This window comes from Mercenaria mercenaria, chromosome 18 (assembly GCF_021730395.1).
Source record: "Mercenaria mercenaria strain notata chromosome 18, MADL_Memer_1, whole genome shotgun sequence".
In the NCBI taxonomy this organism is placed as follows: domain Eukaryota; kingdom Metazoa; phylum Mollusca; class Bivalvia; order Venerida; family Veneridae; genus Mercenaria; species Mercenaria mercenaria.
In genome coordinates, this window is record NC_069378.1 from 5,611,030 (window position 1) to 5,631,379 (window position 20,350).

Here is a 20,350-nt window from a genome sequence, read left to right on the forward strand (position 1 = left end):
AGATAAGGATGACCTGGTTTTATTGTTGAAGTGTGGGTCTTTCGCTGCCGGACTTATATAGAGTATTATACAGTTCTTCATTTTAGTACGAAACACCGGTGATGACACTTCAAACTTCAGATTTCTTACTCCATATTTCAGACTTTGTACTTCACACTTCACATTTCATACTTCATTTTTCACACTTCAGGCTTCAAGGCAATTCATAGATTAAACATCACGTGACTTGACGTCACCTATTGTGTATTGGCATAGATGTGCACGTTATTTCTTATTTGAGTTTAAAGTATTATTGATTGTGCACATTTTAAATAACGGCTTCCCGAGTTTAGATTATATCGTTTGTTGATATTCATTCACCGTTTGTCGTCCGTTCGTTCAAATCTTCTTGCGAAAAACCATGCCGACATTGGATAAAATTTGTATCTGAAAATTTGGAATGGGCAGCGCAGTATCAAACTATGCGACGTCAGAGGTAAGCTCTCTCAAAAGTTACTGGTGAAGATTAAGCATCAAAAGTATTTTATGTCACTAAATGTAGAAAAACGTAGGAGAAACAGCTGTAACTTAGTTTTTGTTTTATTGCAATTGTCACACTGACACAATAATAGGTCATATTGCGACATTTAACAACTTTTGCCGCTTCCGAGATACTGTTACAGGAATGGGCGGGCTCCTAGGTAAAACCAACGACTTTCCGTAGGTAAGTTAGATGACTTCCTTACATAATAAATTCTACAGCCAAAGCAAGGTTTCTAAACGACATCGGTAAAAGTCACGTGATTTCACATCAACGACGGCATCAACAGCTGTAACGTTCAATTTCATTTGGCAACAGCTGCAAAAAAATAGACATGGAGGGTGTGATGACCTCTGTTTAAGGAGTTTTTATACATTTTGCGATCTCTCCAAGATATTAAGATGGCACGAAACATACATGTATGCAAGAACTTTGATAGGATATACTTTGAATGTTTCCTACTTATTTCACAATGAAGAAGATTGGTAAAGCCGACAGAAATCAGAACAATCAAGAAGGATGCTACAACCAGTTAACATGGATACAGTCAGGAAAGAATGATGTTGAAATAGAAAAAGTGGAAGCTCCACAGGTCGTGCAACGTGACAAAATGAAAATGTTGCAGGCTCGGTTTGATTGAGCCTGTTCATTGACAGTAGTGGAAATGCATACTACCGTCCACGACCTCTAGCCCCGGGTTGAGCAGAACAATTTAGAGACATCCTGGACAGATTTGTTTATACGGCGATGCACATGGAACCTTCACTGATACACTAGACTAAGTGTGAAAAGTGGCTTATGGTCCCCAGTTAAAATAATGGACTTGCCTTAAACGAGGAAACAATGGGCAGAACTAAACAAACTGTAATTTAGAAAGGGAATCTGAGGTTACGTAAACTTACTTGCATTCCCATATATAAGTGGCAATAAAATATGCATATTGTTTTAAGAGGAGTAATTCATACAGAAAAGAAGTTTTTAACGAACCAGTAACTACACTTCTCTCAACTGACGAAGATGATGCGTGTATGATATGACGTGCCGTCTGAACTAACAGCGCTTGATCAAAGCGATGTTTTCTTGTTTCTGGCGATAACATACTCCAGGCATATGGTCTTACAGAGCTTTGGATCAATGTGAGTTGGAAGAGTCGGATTGTTTTTAAAAAGAAAAAATAATATTCAAAAGAAGTGCGTACACAAAGCATTAGATTTAACGTTTTGATGTGTACATGACTAATACGAAATAAAGCACAGCCTCAATCGGGAATCGATACGACTTCAACTCACCCCATAGCATTTGAAAATAACTGTCTAATACTAGCATGGAAGGACATATTTTATTTTAATTCGATTCGGTATTATCGCATGTTACCGTAGAGGGATCGATCCCGAATTTCGTCGTTACGGGTAGGATCGATTCCCTATCAATTTAAATGTACATTTCGGAATAAAAACAACACCGCCCATATTGCATTACAAGTAATTTCCGCCTCTTGGATAGGCGCACCCTCCGGAGAGGTATATTTATGTATATGAACTGTGCTCACTGGGTACTTAAATTTACAAGTGCACACTACGTGTATATATACCATATATCCATGATATTTGCACTGATGTGCAAGACGTTGTGGTTCGGACAAGTTATGTAGACGCTTATTAGGCACAAGGAAAAAGCGTGTTCTTCCAAAAAATCCGAAGTCAGACGCTCTGTGCACGTGCCGGAAGTATACATTTTTTTTAATTCGATAGTATATATCTCATTCGGTATATCGCATGTTACCGTAGAGGGATCGATCCCGATTTTCGTCGCTATCGGTAGGATCGATTCCCTAATGTAGACACAAAAAGTATATCATAGACCAAGTGAAAACATTGACGAATACGGAACGAAGAAATAAAGGAAAAAAGGAACACCGTTGGCACCACATTGGAACGATCAGTAGCAAAAAAAACCACAACTTTGGAGTTAAAACCTTCAAACGGTGACACCTACCCTAACTCGCAGCTTCTACCCAACCCCCACTCCCAGCCTCCCGCACGCAAACCATGTTCCAAAGTCACATGACAGTGTAAACAAGTTCAAATCTTGCTTCGATTCGGAGCAAAGCAGATAGAGTTCCCAAATTATTTGCAACATTAGGTACAGTAAATAAACATTATACGGAAAACACAGTATGATAGTGCGGTGCCATGGTGACAGTACTATATCTTTATTTTGATACTGTAAGTAGACAACACACATCACGCAACAATTGGTATTTTTGATATAAGTCATGTACACATTCATACACAACTATGGGATCGCTGTTTGAGACAGCTGCTTTAACGTTTTGAATTTCCGGGGAATGCCAAAAAATATATTCAGTTTACGAAAACAATTCTACATGCTATATGTAAATGTCTATTGAATAGCCTTACTGAAGCCAAAACAAACCGAACAGGCTTTGGTTATCGGGTGTAGAAAACGATTGGGCTTACGTTATCTTTTGATCTAATGAAAGTCAGTTCAAGTAGATACACATGCAGAACAGATATTGAATCTTGTGGATTATAATGCCTTGATAATAAAATGACGATGGTAGTACGTAATATCCGAAATAAGATAAAAGTACCTGTGAACTTTGACCTTTACAGCAAATCAAAATAATTTCAAACTTTACACACCTTTTAAATTCGTGTCTATACATTTATTCACGCTACATTTAAGAATGTTACCTTTTCACATTATCATAATCGGATTTGAAGAAAATTGAAAGTTTATATGTGACCTTTTGACTAAAGAAATAAGCATATGAACCGAACATACTTTCTGCCGATTCACGAAATTAAAAGCAAAACTCACGGCTTAGCTCAGTAGGGAGAACGCAGATATACGTATCTTGGAATCGTTAGTTTGATCCCCAGGCGAGGCGAGGTTTGATATGAAATTACTTGTCCTCAACCTCACATTCATGTGGAGAAGTTGACAGTTATTTAAGGCGAAAAGGTAAGTGTGGTACTGAGTTTGGTAAACTGCCTGCCGCTTCATATTGAAACACTTGAAAAACGGCGCAAAGTCCAAAACAAACAAACAATCCGTCTTTCAAGAAGCATAAAGAGTTGAACGATTAGACCATTTTCGTCATTTCTCTCGATATTTTAAAAAGGCGGAAGATCAAAATAGTCAGAAGTATAGGTTTCCATACTTGCTACAGGTGACTGTAAACGAAAGGCAAAATTATTACAAAATCTTTTAAATTGTCCTTCTGAAATATACACAAAACCAAAATAAGTAAGTGAGATATATTGGTTCATATTTTTTTTTTTTTTTTTTTTTTTTCACTTTGAGCATTTGGTATTTACGAAGGGATTTTAATACTATTTTCTGTTTTCTAGTTGATGGATGACTGTGTTTTAGAATCCGGTACCACGTGTTGAATATCCATCCTTGTTATATTTATTATGTCATCTGTCCTGTCATATCCAACTAGCACATTTAATTAAGAATGAAACGTTGATCGAATTGACGTGGGCTGTAATTTGTAAAAGAAGAAGAAATTTTGATTTTTCACCAAGAAAAGCAAACATGTGATAAACTGAATATTACATCTGTGTCTTTCACCATAGAACTCATCAAACTCGTTGAATAAAATTGATAAAATGCTCGACAGAGCCTCGCATTTTATCACTTTATTAAACTCGTTTAATAAATTCAGTATGAAGACATTCATGTAATATCCTCTATTAAACACTTTTTCTTGTGTCTTGAAATGAAAAGGTTTTCGATGCTTCGATGAGAGCTGGACAGTTTTGACTATTGACCGACACGTCATTCACAAAGTATGTAATACTGTATATTCTTCTTCTTATTTATTATTACTATACCACATTCATATAGCACTCTTTTCATACGAAATGTGTGCTTTCAAAAGTGCTTTACAAAGACATTAAAAGACAAAGAACACATACACATGTAAATACACTGGTAAAAGATTAAAAGTAATAGTATTTAAAACAAGATCATCCTTAAAATTTGCTCAACGTTAAATCACATTACATACACTATTAAAGTTCTCAACACGAAACAAAGCTGTCATGGTTTTATTATTTTTGTTTGTTTGTTTTATGTTTAACGTCATTTTTTCTATAATATTTCAGATTTTGTTATTTTATATAACATGCGTGAATGAGGTGAGTTTTCAGGGCTTTTTAAATAGACACAGTGAGCTTGAATCTCGGATGCTTTCTGGGTCGGCATTCCAAAGCTTTGGAGCTGCATGCTTAAAACTTCTGTCACCATACTTTAATTAGATCTAAGCTAGATTACGGTTGTGTTGTTTATGGTTCAGCAAGAAAATCTTATTTACAAATGTTAGATACCATCCATAATTCAGGTCTTCGTATTGCTCTCGGTGCATTCCGAACATTGCCAGTTGAAAGCTTGTATGCTGAAACAAACGAACCCTCTCTTTACACACGCCGAGAAAGACTTTCATTGCAATATGCTTTGAAAGTGGCGGCAACTAAATCTAATCCTGCTCATAAAATCATTTTAAAACCCAAATATTCCGATTCATATGAGGAAAAAACAAATCAAACCGTTTGGATTTCGCATAAAATCTTCTATGAATGAAACTGACTTTGAATTCGATGGTATTAACGAAAGTTCAATTCCAGATACACTACCATGGACCCTTAATTCCCCTACACTTCTTTTTGATATGAAAACTGCCTTTAGAAAGTTTGAAACAAACCCTGAAATATTCAAGTCCAAATATAATGAAATCAAGTCTATTTACAAGGACTATTTTGCAATTTACGCAGACGGTTGAAAGGATGAATTAAAGGTTGGGTGTGCTGCTGTAAGCCACCTTTGTCAATCAAAATTACGTTTGCCAAATAATGAAACAATATTTTCAGCCGAGGCAAAAGCTACTGATTTAGCCCTAAATTTTATATTAAAATGAAGGGAGGAAAAATGTATTGTCTTTTCTGACTCGCTTTCTGTTTTACAGTAAATTCATAACCGAAATATGGAAAATCCTTTCATTCAAAATATTCTTCTCAGGGTTCATGAACTAGCTTTAAAAAAGTATATCATATTTTGTTGGATTCCCAGTCATGTTGGTATTCATGGAAACGAGGATGCTGATACTGCATGCAGCAAAGAAATCCCTTTCATTATCACAATCTAATTTGAAATTACCACATACCGATTTTAGGCCTAATATAAACAAATACATTTTATCTAAATGATATTAAACCTACTCTAGGGGAACGGCACCAAGTGAACAGATCTGTTCGCATGGAGGAAGTTGTTCTTTTACGTTGTCGAATAGGTCATACCCGCTTGACTCATTCTTATCTTTTGAATAAAGAAGATCAACCCGAATGTCAAACACCGCTAACTATTAAACATGTTTTAATCAGCTGTGTGGACTTTCCTCTAACACGCAGTACATACTATGACATTCAATCTTTGAAAGAGTTGTTTGAAAAAGTTTCAGTCGGAAATATTTAATCGTTTTATCGAGTCTTGGTTATGATACGGGTCGCTGTGTTTTGTACACATTGGAGTTTTTGCAGTGTGTCTTTGGAAATTCCATACAGCAACGAGTTACAGTGGTCTGATTTCAATGTAACTAGAGAGTTCACAAGAGACTTGGTAGCATCAGCTGTAATGTACTGCCTAATATGGCCTATTTGCCGAAGTTGTGCATACCTAGCTCTAAACAGAGAGTAAGCATGCTGTGTCATGTCCATGTTTGAATCCATTCTAGCACCGAAATTCTTCACACACATTGATGGTTTAATACGAGAGGGTCCCACTTTCACGCAGATATCTTCGGGTATGTTTTAACAATATGACCACAATTTCGTCAGTATTGAGCTTCAGCATGTTCTGTAGTCTGTGTTCAGACCGTATGTTTTGTTCATAGGAGATAACTCCTGAGGCTATTCAAATTTTGTATAATTATGTCCCTTCTCTTCTCAATTAGAGCCAAGACTGACGAAGTCAGAATATATAACAGAATTATTTTTTTCTAAAAAAAAAAGATTATCTAGTCGGTAGCCAGACTACATGTTCTGATGCATCCAAGAGGCTATGTCTTTGAGGCAGATCTCAATTCGAGATAGGGCTTCATGTTGGTAGGAAAATTGTTTGGCTTAAAACGACAAGTATAGTTGCGAGTCATCAGCATAAAAGTGATGATTCCGTCCACGGCTTCTGCAGATCGAACCGACTGGTTTTGTGTACATGATACATTTTTTCGGTCCTAGAACAGATCCTTGTGGTACACTGTAAATCATGTGGACTGGAGTAGACAGTTAGCCATTTACTGAGTCCTTTTCCAAGCGTTTAAACAACATTTCATGGTTGATAGTATCAAACGCAGCTGATAAACTAAGCATTACCAACATTGTGATTTCGTCTTGACCCAGGAATTGAAGAATTCCATTTTGAACTTTGAGAAGTGCAGTTAGTTTCTGTTGAGTGATGCTTTATGTATGCAGACTGGTGCTGTTCATGTAGGTTTTTTGAAGTCAGGTGCACTCAATGCGTTTGTCTAGCACTTTTTCCAGCATTTTGGAGACAAAAGGTAGGTTTGATACAGGCCTGTAATTCTTTAGTTCTTTGGAATCAATGTCTAATTTTTGCAAAAGATGTCTAACATGAGACATTTTGAATTATTTTGGAACATAAGGAGTTTCCAGTGATATGTTGGTAATTTTTGTTTAAGCTGGAATGAGCTCATCAAGGCATGTCTTTAAGAGCCAACTTGGCATTTGGTCTAATTAACACAACTTACCTGGGGATGCCTGAATAATATTCTTCACTTCTTCTGGTGTAGATGGAGTAAAACTGTTTAGGCAGTCCTCTATTGGTGGTTGTCTTTCAGTGTCATCTGAAATTTCAGATAAAGAACAGGATGCTATGTCTTTCCATATTTTGTCAATTTTGTTTATGAAAAAGTCACTAAGGTCTTGTGCGAGCTGTTTGGAAGATGCAGCTTTTGGCAAAGTGATGTCATTTGTGGCACCTAACAGATGCTTTTTGATTTTGAAAAGACCCCTTGATTTTTTTTGGGCATGATTCTACCTTACCCGAGTAGAAATGAACTTTTGCCTTCTTAGTAACCTATTTACTGTTGCACACTGTTCTCTGTACAGCTGGTGGTCTATTGTCAGTCTTGATTTGCGCTATTTCTGTTCCAACTTTCGTCTTAAATGTTTAGCATCATACAGTTCTTGTGTATACCAGTTACACGTTGGTCTCTGAATAATGGTTTTTGTGTGCAATGGTGAACGTTTATCAATAACTGATGCAAGTTCTTGTGTGTATGTGTTAGCTAACTCATTAACATCTGTCATTTGCATGATTAACTTCGAAGTCTCTGAGTTCAGAAGAATGAGTCAACATCAATTGCCCTAAATTTTCAAAAGGAAACAGTTTTTCTCACTGATGAAGGACTGGCAGGCTTTGAAAGTCACTGAAGTATGATCGCGAGAGACCTTACCGCTGTTATCAGACCTGGATCAGTGACCAATGTTTGACACGATGTTATCGTTATCTCTTGTAATGACAACATCCAGGTTGTGTCCACCGACGTGAATGGCTTCATTCACATGTTGTCTCATTCCGTGTGCATCCAAAGTACTTACCAGGTTTGCTGTGTGTCTGTAAGTCGGAATGTCAAAATGAAAGATTAAATCTCCTTCAGTGATGATTTGTGTGTCAGTTGTTGCAAATCTAGATAGGAAATTGGGCCATCCATTCTCAAGAAAGTCCCCTGTTTTAAGTCCATTTCCCCGGGATGGTGGTGGTCTGTAAACGACAAGACGCAAAATGAAATCTTTTTTGCTCAAATTGGAGTCCATGTATTTGAAACGTATTAAATTTTATCTCCTGTTGATGCAAGAAGGCGGAAATTTATAGAAGTCCTATGTATGATTGCTACGCCACAGCCACGGCTACCATGATTACAGCGGGCGACGTGCCTAATTTTGTAACCATTCGAAACAATTTCACTTAAGCATGTTTTATCTACAACACTGCCAAGCCAAGTTTCTATAACAGCAACTACATCAAATTAATTTGAAATGATATAGTCACAAAAAGAGAGTGCTTTATTTTTAAGTGATCCTGGGTTGATACTGCATACTTTAATAGAGGTCTGATTTTTAACTTGAGAGGGAAGTTCCCGTTGTGCATGTACAATGTTTAGTTTATAGGAATTCCCCCTCGGGTACCCCTGCACTTGGAGGAAACTGATTGTCCAAAGTTCAATAGGCCTAACTGTTTTAATTTTGATAATAGTACATGATCTGGCTTTTCAATATTGGTTGACTGACGTATAAAGAAAAGATCACATCTATTGTACTTTATAATCCCTTTATTCTCTGCTATGTGTTCACCACCTGTCACGCCGGATATGGCTGGGGGCATGTTTCAGGATTTTAAAATCCAAAATATGACACTACAAATGATTTTAAAACTTCAGATTTCATGCAAACCACTGTAAAATTCTTCATAAAAAGTACATCTAATGATCTATTCACAATTTTTGTCAAATTCCAGAATTTTTAGTGAAGTATTTCCACTTATACACATGAAAATATTGCGAGGACAGAAACATGCAGCCGACACTGGCGCATATCAATACATATATTATATACATAATGGTATTTAAAATAGCTAGCAACGGTCATTTTGAAATAGAGACCAATATCATATTGCAATCAGTGAGGTGTTCCTAAGCAAGCTAATGGCTTGCAAAGAGAGTAAGATAAACACAATGCTCTGTATTCATCAAGCTTTTTTCTGTTTTTCTCATTCTTTCTTTCAAACAAAACCCGATCCATTGAGAGGGGCTGGAATAGATAGACTAGACTTACTAAAACAACAGATTTAATGACAGTATCCATCGAGTGATTGACACTATGCAGTCCACCCATATAAAATTTATCATTGAGTGACAAGAGACAATCAGCCTATGAAGTTTGGAGGCCGTAGGCCTGCGTTCTTCCGATACTGATCGGCAACCGTAAAAGGTTTAAAGTTTAAATTACACCGTCACCGTGACCTGAACTTTGATACATTGCCTCCGAAATAAAAAAAAATGTGGTCATCTATGGACAATAGGAAATTTTCTCATGACGTTTCGCGTCAAACGAAACAAGCGGTCTACAGTAATTAATCACGAAGGGTTTTCTGTTTTGAAGTCAATATGACATCGCTTTAAGACATCCTAATCTCAAACATAATAGTGGTCATCTATTGTTCAATATCAATCATATTATGGAGTCTGAAAGTAGCAATTCCATGTGTCCTTTGAGCGTTGACTACAAACAATTGGCTCATCTACTTACGGCAGGTAACCATCATACACTATTTGATGGTTGTAGGTCAAAGCGCTCTCTAGTTACTGATCGGAAACCAACCTGTCTACGGACGTAAGGGCCGACCGTTATGAACAAAACATATACATCCTCTTCTTCGAGGCTTAAACTTTCCAGATTTTATTAAGGACATAAAAACCAACAGAAAGATATATTGTAGTTATAAACTAAATCTTTAAAACTAAAACACGGACGTTCACTGATGGAATAAGGTAATAAAACACAGAATCCTGTATGAGATCGTATATATTTCTTTAGTACTTAACATTTTATACACATACAACAACGAGATTCTAACATAATCTACAGTTTATGCTGCGTTTACACTTAGCCACGATGTCCACGATTTAAAGAAAAGCTCGGAGCTCCACGATTTATTGCACGAATATTGTATTACTACGCTTACCTACGCTTCCTTACGCTCTCAGTACGTTTTGTTACTACCTGCAGCGTTTTATTACGAAACCAACACGATTCTGGTCGATCTCCGCCACGATTTTCATCACGTTCTCTCAAGTTCTCTTACGATTACCACGATATGCTATCACGTTTTGTCACGTTCTGTTTAGATCCCTCACGTTATCAAGTTTTGTTAAGCTCTCCTACGATTTATGGCCACGATTTGATCAAGATTGTCACGTTTTGAGCACGACTGGAGTATAAATAGGAGGCAAGGGTCACCCTCACATTCTCTCCAGAGATTCCAAAGAGGAACGAGCTATGCATCAAAGAGCTGAACAAGATGCTGAATTTGCAATTTTCGTGTATGCCTATAATAGTTTCTTGTCGGCAGCAGCAACAAGGGACGGAACAGGACAGGAAAGAAGAGAGAGGAAGGAGAAGAAGAAATAGAAGGCCTAAGACCTGTTGGGTGAGTTCATGGTTAAGTGGAAACCGAAGGCACAAACTGGGACAATATCCTTAACTTTTCAACACAGAACTCAGGCGTGAAGATGTTGGCTCCAACGTCAACTATGTAAGGATGCCTCCAGATCTAGTGGAACTTAGAATCGTGTTTCCAAGTTCACCACGATCCCCATACGATGGAGCATCAAGGTCTGATGCGCTACGTTAAGGTCTGTTAAGCTGCATTACACTCTACAACGATTTCCACGTTCTGTCACGCTCTCTCAAGATTTAAGATAAATCGGGATAATCGTGGCAAAATTTTTGACTGTCAAAAATTTTGTCACGATCCCTACGATCGTCACGATTCCACCAAGTTCCCTCAAGATCACCGCGATTCGATCTCACGAGCCCTCACGCTCACCACGCTTCTCTCAAATCGTGGACATCGTGGCTAAGTGTAAACGCAGCATTACTTACAGTACGGTTATACTAAATATAGTATATTTCTCGACTAAAGGTCGAACCCTACTGTGTACGAAAAATTTTAATTTAGAATACAAAAAAAAAAGAATTTCGGAATCTGTGTAGTGATATTACATAACAGAAGTATCTAAATTATAATCTGCAATGCATTTTCACCTGAAGGTGGCCTTTAAAGATGCATGTTCCTAGGTCGTTTTGAAAATCATTTCATTAAAAGTTAGTAATTACAATAAAAAAGGTTCTGGAATGATTCCGCTTTAATCTGATAGAGATCTAACGAAGTATGATATAGCTGTACTTTATATTATGAACATTAAAAATTATCTTAACTCTGTATATTTTCTTGATAAATACAAACTAATTGATAAGTGGAAATTGATTATTAGTCTGTCATAGATGAAAATGTAATTAAAGCAGTGAAAAATAGCAAATTTTATATGAAAAGAGAACACACATGACAAAAGTACAAACAAAATTCTCTAATATGTTATAAAGGACTCAGCTGGATTTTGCATCTCAATAGAAATTACACCAAAAACAAAACTGAAAAGAAAATAAGAAAAAAATATGTCGCAGTTAATTTTATTCCTAGGCAGAAAACTCTGCTTCTGCAATTTTACAGGCCTAAATGATATCATAATATTACGTCAACGTGATTACTTGATGACGTGATACGGTTTATTCCAGTACGTCAATGTTAACGCAGTGATGACTGTAAAGTTTACACATAACTGGCATAAGTTCAAAACACACAGAATTGCATTTTTGAATGACGACATACAGGTATGCCACATGACTGAATGTCAAATCATAATCATTGTCAAATGTCGTACATTTTACATAGGGATTCGACCAATTCAAATTCAGTAAGACATATATAAATGATACATCAGTAAATTATATATAACATGCAACTAAAAAAGAAAAGTTCACATGAAGAAAGTTAATATTCCAGATACTACTTAACAAATTAAACATTCCCTGTTTAGTGAGATCAGTACAAAATACACACAATATAGGAATAGTGAATCTACAGAACAACTATTTAAGCACATTTATATGAGATCAGTACATATGTATATATATATATAACGAAAAGATAGTACAACCGGCAAATTACGTCTTCTACGAAAGCGATTTCGGCACTTTCCGGTTTTACGGAAAGATATTGTATACGAAGATTGCCGAATGGCATATCGAGAATACGTGATAACACGGAAATTGCCGAGTGTCATGACGGGTCCACTACCTTAAAACAACAATATAACAGAAGATTAAGTTTCAAATCATACAGTTATAAAATGTATCAGCACTGTCGTAGTTGATAGGCGTTTAAATCATTTCGAACTCTTTTCTAGGCGCAGTTGTTTTCTTTTGGTTCTACCACGTCATTGTAAAATAGTCCCACTCATCTGCAACGTCTAAACGTATATCTACTTCATGTACACCGTCTTCACAGGTCTCCGTTGCAAACTGTAAATATAAGAAATGTTGCCAGACAATATGCATTTTATGTAAAGTTTGTGTAAATTTAACTTTAGTAATAATTATTTCTATCTTAATAATGCTTTCAACAGGTCAGTCAACCTTATGAGTATTTCTGAGTTTTGTACAGTAGCACCTTCTCGGCAAGAAGGTATGACACTAGACCGGTCTTCATAAATTTTTAAAATCTGAATCTTAAGACTTAACCCTTACCCTGCTAAATTTCTATAACGAACTTGTCCATCTTTCAATTTGGACATTACCATTAACTGTTAAAGGGGGTGCTTATCAAAAAAGATACTGACTGAATGGCGAACAGCGTAGATCATTACCAGACTGCACAGATGTTCAGGCTGCTCATGATCTGCACTGCTCGCAAAACAGAATTAATCGTGCCATGCATGATAAGGGTTAAGAACAGGAAATATCCAGTTTGCTTTATCTTGGTTTATAGAAGAATATACCAAATTCTTTGGAGCTGAAACAAAGGCATTCATAAAATCCGTGCTAGTTTAGCAATGCCAGAGCAAAATAGAAAATTTAGCTTTTAAAAGACTAAGTCGAAATTTCAGACGTGGATGAATAAGGACCCATAGGACAGGTAGAGAACAGTCACTTCCAACTGGCTTGTGTACAAATAGAATTGTCAATATGAATAACTTATCCCAACCGTTCTTAATTTTCAACAATTTCTACTGCTTAGGTGACAAAATTGGTAAACCGATAATTGCATTAGTTTCTTATTGTCAGAAAAAATATTGTCAAAGGAACCAACCGAAGTCCAGTCTGACAGAATATAACCAATATTGTGTTTATTTTAAAAGTAGATTCTTAGAACATACTATGGACGTTTTAACTTTAAGGCCGATAAAGACTTCTAAATTTGCAACATACATGATAATGCAAGTGTTGTTAACATTAACTGATACATGTATTTATTTTATTAACTATAATACGAACCTTCAATTGTGACTGATAACAGTCCAGCAATATCCCATAATTCCTCGTTTTGTATTCACGATGAACCTTTGCTATCGGGCTGTAAAGAGGAATGTTTTCACAATTCGTCCGTACCTGCAAAATAGTTCAATATACTAATTTACTCCAGGTCGATTGTGAAGCAAGCTCCACAACTTATATTAATCTCTTTCAACACCTAATTCCTGATGGGATCTATATCCACGAGAGTATGAGAGAAGAGAATCCAGTTTCCCTTTTAATGCTGAGCGCCAAGCAAGGGGGATACTGGTATGACGTGGCCGAGGATCGAACGCACGACATCCACTACTCGAAGCGGCCGCTCTACCGCTAGGCTATCGAGGCATAATATCAAAAAGGATGGTCAGTTATTGTTTTTTATCAATAGATAATACTAATATTTAAGAAAAGTGTATTTTTATAACCGGAATACATAATCTACTTTATCGTATTAAACGATTTAAAGTATGTATAATTCATCGCATAAATTTGTAATCTTCATTTGTCTTGAATTTTTGTTTAGACATACCATGCTAAAATATTAGACCCAAGACGTAACGATTTTATGGAAAAGATATATGAGCCGCGCCATGAGAAAACCAACATAGTGGCTTTGCGACCAGCATGGATCCAGACCAGCCTGCGCATCCGCGCAGTCTGGTCAGGATCCATGCTGTTCGCTTTCAAAGCCTATTGTAATTAGAGAAACCGTTAGCGAACAGCACTGATCCTGACCAGACTGCGCGGATGCGCAGGCTGGTCTGGATCCATGCTGGTCGCAAAGCCACTATGATGGTTTTCTCATGGGCGGCTCATATATATTCTATTCAAAAAAGGAAGAGATCTTACGAAATGTTTGACAAGAAAGCAACTTTAAATTCTCCTTACGTCCTTACTGACTCCCCACACGTTCGTGTCGGACGGTGCACCACACAGATTTTTGAGCATATTTTCCTCCGGTATATAGTCCATGTTGCTACATGGTCCAGCTCGTGTTGGCGCAAATAATGTATGTATTTTCAAAGTGTCTGTAACCGCAGATTTATCACATATGGGCACATCTGGAAACAAAATGCAAATTTTATTTTTTTGTTATTCTAATCACTGGCACCAGAACAGAAAGAAAATGCCACTGTACATGTTATACTCTACCCCTAGGTATACTATAAGAACCATGGTCATGAACGGGAAAATGCACTTCGTACATTTCAATCGTACATTTCTCACCTAAAACGCGCAGTCCGATGTATGGGTACCAAGCATATGAACAAACGGTAGATTTTTTTTTAATAATGCAACTGTTTTCTTTGGTTCCTTTTATGAAACATATAACCAGGCAAGAAAAGAAATATATATGTTTTACGTGGAAGTCATACATGTATTTTAATAACAATATGCATCTACCTGCAGGACATGGTCCATTATTGCACGCTAATCTCTCCTCATGATTCCCGGTGCAGTTCTGACCTCCATTCTCAGGTGCTGGGTTCGAACAGGTCCTGTACCTTATCGTGTAGCCATCACCACACATGGATCCACATTGTCCTGCCAGGTACCACTCTGACCAGTTACCATCTGTAAATGAATCATTTCAATTGTTTTTGTTATTAACGCAAAGATAATAGTAAGTTTGTCTTACTAAATGCCATTGTCTGCACTACAGTTCATTTAAAGTTGATATTTTAATTCATAACCACTACATGGGGACTTTGTTCTGCGTGTGTAAGAAGATGCATATACCACTTTTAAGGTAAATGTTATCGTCATTTAAAGCGGCATGCCTCCAGATCGTTCGACAACAACAAAAAAATTGTTTAGATATCTTGAAATAAATGCTATATTTCTTAAGAAGGCTTTAAAACTTAATTACTGACAAACTTTATGTTACGGAAACGCATGAGAATTTGCTGTTTTTACTACTTTTTACGATGAAAATTGAAAAGCGTTTGTCACGCTTTTACTCCAAGTAAACTGTCTCGATTATAAATATCTATATTTTGAAGTCATTAATCACTACTTCAGCTATAGCGCTATTGGTTACGACGACGGGAAAATGTCTTTATTGCCGCGGCGGTCCGGGGTTCGATTCCAGACGCGGTCAACTTTTTTTCTTGATTTGAAACTTTTAAAATATTTTAGAAACAAAAATTCATGTTCTAATGTTCATAATATGACCAAACTTCAATTTGAAAGAAAGATTATTTTTAGCCAAATCTGGGGGCATGCTGCTTTAACATTTTTCCAGTTTAATATACCTTACGTCCAGTGCCAAATTTAACTGAAGGAACCCTTCTAAATTGTATAATGATTATAATCCGACATACCTACTGCACATGAAGGCATGGCACACTCAGTGATGTGATGTGAAAGGCCAACACAGTCTTTGCCCCCGAACTGAGGGGCGGGATTATTGCAATCTCTTATTGCAATTTCCTGACCGCGCCCACATGTAACACTACAAGAGACGTTGCGGAAATCACTCCAGCCGCCATCTGCAAAGAATTTTTCATATTTGTAACAGCATGTTTGACTTGTTAGGCGAGATATTATATACCAGTCATTTTATTTGAAAGGATGGAATGCACAGCATTCAGATTATGCTTGAAAGTGTTTACTCCCGTAACGTTTGAAAATTCAAGAAACAAAAAATGTTTTAAACGTTAAACTATTTTATCGGCCCTTTTTATCAGTAATGTTTTAGTAGTGACTGATTTTTACTCTTCGTCGTTTCGACCCGCGACCCCTGAAGTGGAATGAAGGGCGGAGTGACGACTCGCTAAACACCAAAAACAGTGACTTTACGGGACGAAAAACAGATAATCAGCAGGGAGAATGTCTCTTAAATACTGAGTTTAAGCTCAGCGTGTTTTTTTATCCGCGCCTTCAAAAGAACACCAACCAACAGGGCATGGGTCTATAAGTTGGAAATTGGTAACGGGTTCGCAGCTACGACGTTTAAAGTTCTAAAACGTGATATTTTCTTTTGGCGGGGTAGTGGGGTGCACGAATGCGTCATCCTATTTCAGTTGTATAACTGATAACAACCAATTAGAATATTATGGCATTTTGTTGATTTCTATTACCTATAGGGCATTCTGTAACAAAACAAGGCTGCGTTTCAATATCTTTGCCACTGCAGTTTTGTCCGCCATACTGTGGAGCAGGACTGTCGCACTGCCTCTTTTTGGTTTGGGTACCGTTTCCGCAACTACTACCACACTCAGTCCAGTTTGACCATGATCCCCATGAACCGTCTGTAAAAAATTAATATTTATCTATAACCAAGTTAGACATAAAGATCTGATCATTTCTTTCATTTATGGGAACATGTTTTATACATATTTCTTAAAAGCTCATGGTGCCTTTGTTTATAACGTGCTTTGTCATGTGTTTGCAAAAAATGTGTTTATTTATTAAGAAAGAATTTCTGATGCTGTTTGTCATGATTATCTCCCTTTTTGGATTTAACTGAGTAAGGTTATGCGCAATATTGAAAGTAGCGATTTTCTAACAATGTAATTACGCATACATTGTGTATCATTTATTTGAATAGCTGATTTAAGTGTTTTAGCCTTATGGAACTTTACTTTTTCCTAAATATCAGTCACTAACGCTAATTTTCACATGTAAAACCAATCGGGCATTCATCTGCATATTTTTCTTTATCTTTAGGAATAGATGGCGAAGTTTGTCTGAAAGAATTTTTCAAATTTGCAGAATGCTATTTAAACATAGTAAGTAAACCCCTACCTAATTTACAAGGTGTCAGACTGCACTCATGTATCTGGTGTACTAAACCAACGCAGTCCTTTCCACCATATTGAGGGGTTGGATTGTTGCATGCCCTGTATGACAAAACCGCCCCCTTACCACACGTGGCACTGCACGATAAGTTTTGGAATTCACTCCAGCCTCCATCTGAAATAAACATAAAACATTCAGTATAAAAGTTTTACGGAGATTTCGATTGCCTCTTGACAAACCAAACGAAACGATTGTTAACGGTCATTATTCACATATTTAGCATGTCTATTTACAAGACTTAGTATAAGATGCAAAATAATTACCTATTGGACAATGTTTCACATTGCAGGTCATGCTTTCTATGCTCAGTCCGGGGCAGTCCAAACCGCCATTTTGCGGTCCGGGATTGTTACACAGTCTCGTTCTGATCTGAGTACCATTTCCGCATGTACTGCTACAGTCACTCCAATTACTCCACTGGCTCCACGAACCGTCTGAGATAAAAGTAAACATTTTGTCATAAACGTGACAAAACACGACAAAAATAAAGAATATGTATGATTTGCAAATACGTTCAACTTGTGTCGGACCTTTTTGTAATCAATTAACAATACAGATAATAAAGTTTATGCATGTTAAAGGACGGCCGTGTGTGTATTAGTGAAATGTTTACATGCATGTTTGCTGTTTCATTTTTGCAAATGTTGTAGTATCTTATGATCATTATTTTCAGGTATAGTATTACATCAAAGAGCGCAGATGTACGGATCGAGGGGTCGTGATTTCGATCCCCTGACAAAGCGTATGTTCACCGTAACCACTGATAAAAGACATTGCGTCTGATATCAGTCGTCCTCCGCCTCTGATTTTTGTGGGGAAGTTGGCAGTTACTTGTGGAGAACAGGTTTCTGCTGATAAAGAATCCAGAAACACTGGTTAAGTAAACTGCCCGCCCCGCCGTTACAACAGAAATACTGTTTAAAAACGGCGTTAAACCCAAACCAAACAAATACAGCATTGTTAACTGCCGGCCTTTGAATAACTTAGATAATGTTGACGGGGCTAAACCGAAAAGAGAACTTGAAAATTACCTATCGTATGACGATGATAATTTAGTTTATTGTACTATTTCAAAAGTTGATAAAGAAAGGTTACAATCATGATAAAATGAGTTAGCATACTATAATAAGATGCTTACTGATTACTTGAAGACAGTTTGGCATTGAACACGTGCTGTTCTCTTGCGATTCACCAATGCAATCATTCTGCGACAGACATGACCTCGTCCTCGTCCTACTTCCGGTACTGCACGTGACACTACATGTGCTCCATGCCGACCAGTCGGACCATTTGTTTACTGTTGGAATAATTTGAAAAATGCGTCAAACAATGTTAGCTATTTACATCTCACACCAGGAGTGAAAGCACGACAATTGTTTTGTTATTGAGTTATTAGGAATTTACCCCCTCTATTTGCGCATATATATATTTTTTAATTATCCTTAATATATGTACTGTTAACGCCAATGTCTAAGCCTTATTGTCTTAAACTCTCTTAATATGATAACGACACGCCTATTAAATCCGTTGATCTTGTCATATTTTCAAAGTAATTATGCCCTTGTTTATAACTCCACTACATTGTTCCATGAGTTTTATTAAAAGAAATAAGGATATAAACATACCAAGACAGTCTTGAAGTTTGCAACGTTTAAATGTATAGGCTTCTCCGGTGCAATTTTTCCCGCCATATTCCGGCACTGGATTCGTACATGTTCGGAATGACGTCAGAACTCCAAGGCCACAGGTAACACTGCACGGCATATCCTGGTAACTAGTCCATCCGCCATCTAACAAAGTTAACAGATAAGACATTTTTGGGATTGTTTATTCAAACAGAGGGTCACGCGCATTATGCCAGCTATAAAATAGAGCAGGGGCCTCCGTGGCCGAGTGGTTAAGGTCGCTGACTTCAAATTACTTGCCCCTCATTGATGTGGGTTATAGCCTCACTCGGGGCGTTGAATCCTTCATGTGAGAAAGCCAGCCAGCTGGCTTACGGAAAGTCGATGGTTCTACCCAGGTGCCCGCTCGTGATGAAATAATGAAATAACGGAGGGGCAGCTGGGGTCTTCTTCCACCATCAAAGCTGGAAAGTCGCCATATGACCTTTAAATGTGTCGGTGCGACGTTAAACCCAACAAAAAAATAATAATAAAAGTAGAGCAAGTAAGTTCAAACTAGATCATCTGGGCCAAATGTTGTAAAACTAAGTTTTTAGTCAAGTCTTATAACCAGATGCTCTGTAACTGGTAAAATTCAAATTTTGAACTTACAAGCAACCAATCAGGCGCTCGAGATTTCAGATTTTTTTCGATACTTCCATGTATAAAACCGACTTCTTGATTTAACGGTTAAGACGGGAGCTTAAGTAAGACGAGATGCGATGAAGGGGGCAATATAACTATGGTTCATCAACATATACCTACCAAATATTGTTTAAACTTGATTTTCATTTGCTCGAAATGTAAAGTGACATTTAGCAACTTACCTATTGTACAAGTCCCTTGTATACATGCTTTGAAATCTTGTGAACTTCCGGTACAATTGAGTCCACCATTCTGCGGAACTGGAAAGTTGCACTGCCTCGTTCTGAACGCAACGCCGTTTCCGCAACTTCGTGAGCATGCTCCAAATTCTGTCCAAGCGCCCCATCCACCATCTGCAAAATGTAATAGATTATATATAAGCCAGCACCCTTAAACAATCTACCTTAACCACTGAGGCATATATGCATGGATCTGACACATAATTGCAATAAAGTAACCAGTGACTCTGCGTTTGAATAGTTACGAATTATTTGCCCATTTTGTCTCCTGAATTAAGGTGTGGAGCTTTTTTATGTGAG

At 37.2% G+C, this 20,350-nt stretch overlaps 1 protein-coding gene across 1 annotated transcript in view; it reads right to left on the reverse strand.

Annotated features, from left to right (window-relative positions):
- Positions 1 to 11,719: 11,719 nt before the first annotated feature.
- Positions 11,720 to 20,350, reverse strand: part of LOC123539348 (SCO-spondin-like) — a 50,822-nt gene continuing 42,191 nt past the window's right edge. Inside the window, exons 19-28 of the mRNA XM_053530661.1 lie at positions 19,994 to 20,164; positions 19,128 to 19,292; positions 17,766 to 17,936; positions 17,449 to 17,616; positions 16,782 to 16,952; positions 16,023 to 16,190; positions 15,103 to 15,273; positions 14,587 to 14,759; positions 13,681 to 13,794; positions 11,720 to 12,708 (exon numbers count right to left, since the gene is read on the reverse strand). Coding sequence (XP_053386636.1) covers positions 12,616 to 12,708; positions 13,681 to 13,794; positions 14,587 to 14,759; positions 15,103 to 15,273; positions 16,023 to 16,190; positions 16,782 to 16,952; positions 17,449 to 17,616; positions 17,766 to 17,936; positions 19,128 to 19,292; positions 19,994 to 20,164 — 1,565 coding nt within the window. The 3' untranslated portion in view covers positions 11,720 to 12,615. The remainder of the gene's footprint in view (positions 12,709 to 13,680; positions 13,795 to 14,586; positions 14,760 to 15,102; positions 15,274 to 16,022; positions 16,191 to 16,781; positions 16,953 to 17,448; positions 17,617 to 17,765; positions 17,937 to 19,127; positions 19,293 to 19,993; positions 20,165 to 20,350) is intronic.